Below are 4,094 nucleotides of genomic sequence, written 5' to 3'. Positions count from 1 at the left end.
ATTTTTTTTTTTTTTTTTTTTTTTATAAATTGTATCTTTTAAATGTATTCTCACAATTGAGCATGTACTTTAGACAAATAATAATAAGGTGTTTGGTCTTTAGTTTTTTGTTTTTTATTTCAAAAATTAAACACACTAACATTATTTTCATAGATTCTTTATTTTTTTTTAATTTAATTTATAGAAATTATTTCAAAATTCAAGCAATTTAAATCTTTCCTTAAAATAGAACAAAAAATATAATAAAAAAAATTGCAATTAAACGAAAAAATTCAAAAAATTATGAAAAGAAACTTAAATGTTAGTTTTATTTTTGTAAAAAAGAAAAATTAGACTCTCAATTGATGGTTATTTACAAACTCATAATTGATGTCTATGGTTGGTTTATGATAAACTTAATATTTTATAAATAATATAAACTATAGAAAAGAAATAATCGTTTTAGATAGAGAACTTGAAATTTCAACTAATTTCTCATAAAATTTCTCTTACCCAACTTTTTACCACTAAATTTTCATCAATTCACCAAAATACTACGTTTACTAACTTATTTATAAACTAATTCTATCTTTAAAAAATTTATAGAGATTAAATTTTAGAAAGTATAGATTAAAATTTGAAGTATTAGAGACTAAAAAGACTTTTTAGGCACAATCATTTGAAAACAGTATTTCCAAAGTCAACAAAAATAACAATTTATACAAAAACATAATTGTTTTTGTTTCCTTTCAAGTGGTATTCACATTTGTTCTTTTTGTGATCATTTTAGGAAAAACGTTCTTTTTGTAATCATTTCAGGAAACAAGACAACAACATTATTTTTTTTTAATAAATTATCGAATCACGACTTTTGAAAACTATTTTAATAATAAATTCGAGATTCGAAAATTGAAATGCTATCCTTTTGCAAAATTGCTTACCAAATAGCCTTATATACATTAGAGTAACTCCATAATCATATAAAAGCAATATAATAGAACCTATATGTAAATAATTTGGTGACAAATTCGGATAACAAGATAGCAAACTTTTTAATGATTTGTCAAAAAAATAAAAATAATAAAAAACCATTCTCAATTACTTGAAATTAATAATATACCATTCTCAATTAATTAAATAAGTTATATAGAAAACGTCGATTTTTTTATTTCTACAAAAATAAACATAATCTCTATTAAGTTAGTCTTTGAATATTGAATTTCAAAGTACTCAATATACCAATGCCATACTTATATCTATGTTTCTCAGTATATTTAAGAATCTCATTATTTTTTTTTTCTTTCTTATTTTCTCATCTATAATGCTCTTCACCTGACTCTATACATAAATACTTGGATGTTGACACCTAACAAACATATCAAAAAATCATTAGAATATATTTTTTAAGACGAACGGAATTATTTGGTACAGTGACGGTTTTAGTCTCAGTTTTGTAATTACATGGCTTTAAAATATTTCTTATGTAAATAATTTCAAATTTAGTCATTCACATACAAGGCAGAAAACACGTAAATGAAGCAGGAAACCATGGATGGACGAGAGAGAAACATGGAGGAAAAAAACAGTGAGCGAACAAAGTATCGGAAAACTGAGAACCAACGATCTTCCGAGAAAGTCTCTTAAGATCACACAGGATTGCATTTTCTCAGTCCGTAACAGGAACGAAACGTAACGAAGACAAGAAACATTCAACAAGAAATCAGACGGAACGCTAAACTCCATCGATTTTCATGTAGAAAGTATCTCTCAGAGATCAAACAACAAACGAAGAGTAGCATAATCTTCTTTGATATCAGAAATCAGAGCTCGCGTTAGAAAACGCGATTCCTAACACTAAGACTATCACCGAGTTCGCGAGAAAATAAAGCAGTACGTAGAAAGATCAAACAGAAACAAAAAGCAATAGCAACGAACACAATCAGAGATTGAAGAATCGAAGCAAACAAGAAAAACAACGAAGGATCAAAAAAAAAAAAACTCGTACCTGTCGCCGCTGCAAAACTCATAGAGACGGCCGCGGTTGGTGAAGACGACGAGTCCGACCTCAACGTCGCAGAGAACAGAGAGTTCTCGAGCCTTCTTGATTAATCCAGATCTTCTCTTGCAGAAAGTCACATGTCGATTACACATATCTTCGATCCGCTTCAACTCGATCTTCTTCCGTCCCATTTCTCTCGTGTCTCAACAGTCAACCCTAATTCCTCTTACTCTCTTCTCTCCACTCTCCTTTTATCTTCCTCCCAAACCATTCACAAAACGAAGCCCCTTCTTTTTGGTCGGTTTTTCTTTTAATTTATATATATATATTTACTTTTATTTTCTTTTTCCGCTTCCCGTATTCAGTAAGCCTAATACCAGTGAAGGGCGGAAAAATTAAAAAAAAAATAAAAAAAAATTAAGAAGCGGAGCGTTTTGGTGACGACACGTGTCGCGTTTTGGTGAAGTCTGTCAGAGTAGTTGTGGCTGCGAAGCCCTCACGTACTGTGCGCCTATTTTCAATTTAAAATTCATAAAAGAAACAGTAAATTGTACGACGCAATTCTTACCGCACGTTTTGGAGGCGTTTTGTTGGATGCTTAATTTTTTATTATTATTATTATTACTTTTTTACTTTTGGGTGAAAATTGCAATTTGCAAATGACGAGCGTTTATCCAAAAGAGAGAAAAATAAACGTTGTGGGCCCCAGAGGGCCCCATCCATGTCACATTGTGCGGTTGAGCTAACTCCAAACAACTGGCTAATTACACTTGGCCAGATGTCACAGCTCATATAACACCTAGTTTCTTTTTAAATAAAATAATTATATTTTCATACCATAACCTTAAAAATAGCTAAAACCATCACATATGCTACAAAAATATTTAATTATATTTTCTCTTCAAATATCAATATTATATTTAAACCATCACATATGCTATAAATACTTAATTATATTTTCTCTTCAAATATTAATATTAGATCACTGTGAGCCTGATAATAGGATAGTTAATTTTGCTGTGAGCAATTCTATAATAGGTGACCTTCTAGGAATTTTCCTAGGATGTATGTGAGTGAGAATAAAACGTGCTGGAATCACTTGTGGTTGGTTTATGAGGATAGTCTTCCCTCTTATGAGCACGGGAATGTGGGACCATTTGGTGTTGAATTTAGATTCCAAATCGTCTCTCGTCACTCATTAGTCTTCCACGCTTTTAAAAGAGAAATTGTAAAGTACGTGCCTACGCCCTTTATCCCTTATCTCATTCAATGACCACTGAACTTCCATACTCAAAGCTCATTTTGAAGGTACATTCGTCTTCGTGTACTCACTAACTGAGATTTGAAGAGAGTGCCTACGATAAATACCCAATGAATTACTATATTATATATATATATATACATAAATTCATATAGTTTAATAAAATTGAGGTAAAATTTAAATTTTAAGAATTAAATTTATAATATAATTATATATTTACTTTGTTAAAAATGGAAATGACCGGCTTTTATCCAGAAGGGATAAAAGGGGCGAATACAGAGCCCTAGTGCTCTGCCGTGGCTTCGTCTGTAAACCTACGTGTCACTTCCTCAGCCAAGAAAAAATAACAGAGCAATTTTGCACTTTAACTGTCTTGTATACAAAAATGAAAAATGTAAAATTTTGCCCTCCATTTCTTATATTATATACTAATTTGTTGTGCATGTCTTTTTTGTTTTTTTAAGTTTAATAATATGAACACTATATTCATATTAACTATTATATTATTATTTACTGCTAAGATTATACATATTTAGATTATTGTTGGTTCAAATTATACTACTAAAAGTTGTTTATACTGATTTAATTATTTAGTCACCCAATTGATTATTAAGGGTAGTTTTTAATTTTATTTTTTTTTATTTAGTATTGGAGTGTACGGTGTAAATATCTGTATTGGGTGTACTGTTTTAGGGATCAGTGCTCTTTCCAATGTCTAACAGTATGATATTGTCCATTTTTAATATAAGCTCTCATGGTTTTGTTCTGAGCTTTTCCAAAAGGGGGTTTTACTCACTTTTGACTACACCATCGAGGCTCATACCAATGGAGATGACTCTTTGTTCGACACTTTAG

At 30.1% G+C, this 4,094-nt stretch overlaps 1 protein-coding gene across 1 annotated transcript in view; it reads right to left on the bottom strand.

Annotated features, from left to right (window-relative positions):
* Window positions 1-2,282, bottom strand: part of LOC111460798 (truncated transcription factor CAULIFLOWER D-like) — a 23,923-nt gene extending 21,641 nt beyond the window's left edge. The window contains exon 1 of the mRNA XM_023104092.1: window positions 1,985-2,282. Coding sequence (XP_022959860.1) covers window positions 1,985-2,169 — 185 coding nt within the window. The 5' untranslated portion in view covers window positions 2,170-2,282. The remainder of the gene's footprint in view (window positions 1-1,984) is intronic.
* Window positions 2,283-4,094: the final 1,812 nt, after the last annotated feature.

This window comes from Cucurbita moschata, unplaced genomic scaffold (genome assembly GCF_002738365.1).
Source record: "Cucurbita moschata cultivar Rifu unplaced genomic scaffold, Cmos_1.0 Cmo_Scf00024, whole genome shotgun sequence".
NCBI lineage: Eukaryota > Viridiplantae > Streptophyta > Magnoliopsida > Cucurbitales > Cucurbitaceae > Cucurbita > Cucurbita moschata.
Note: the sequence above shows the minus strand (reverse complement) of the source record. Positions and strands in the feature narration are given on the sequence as shown.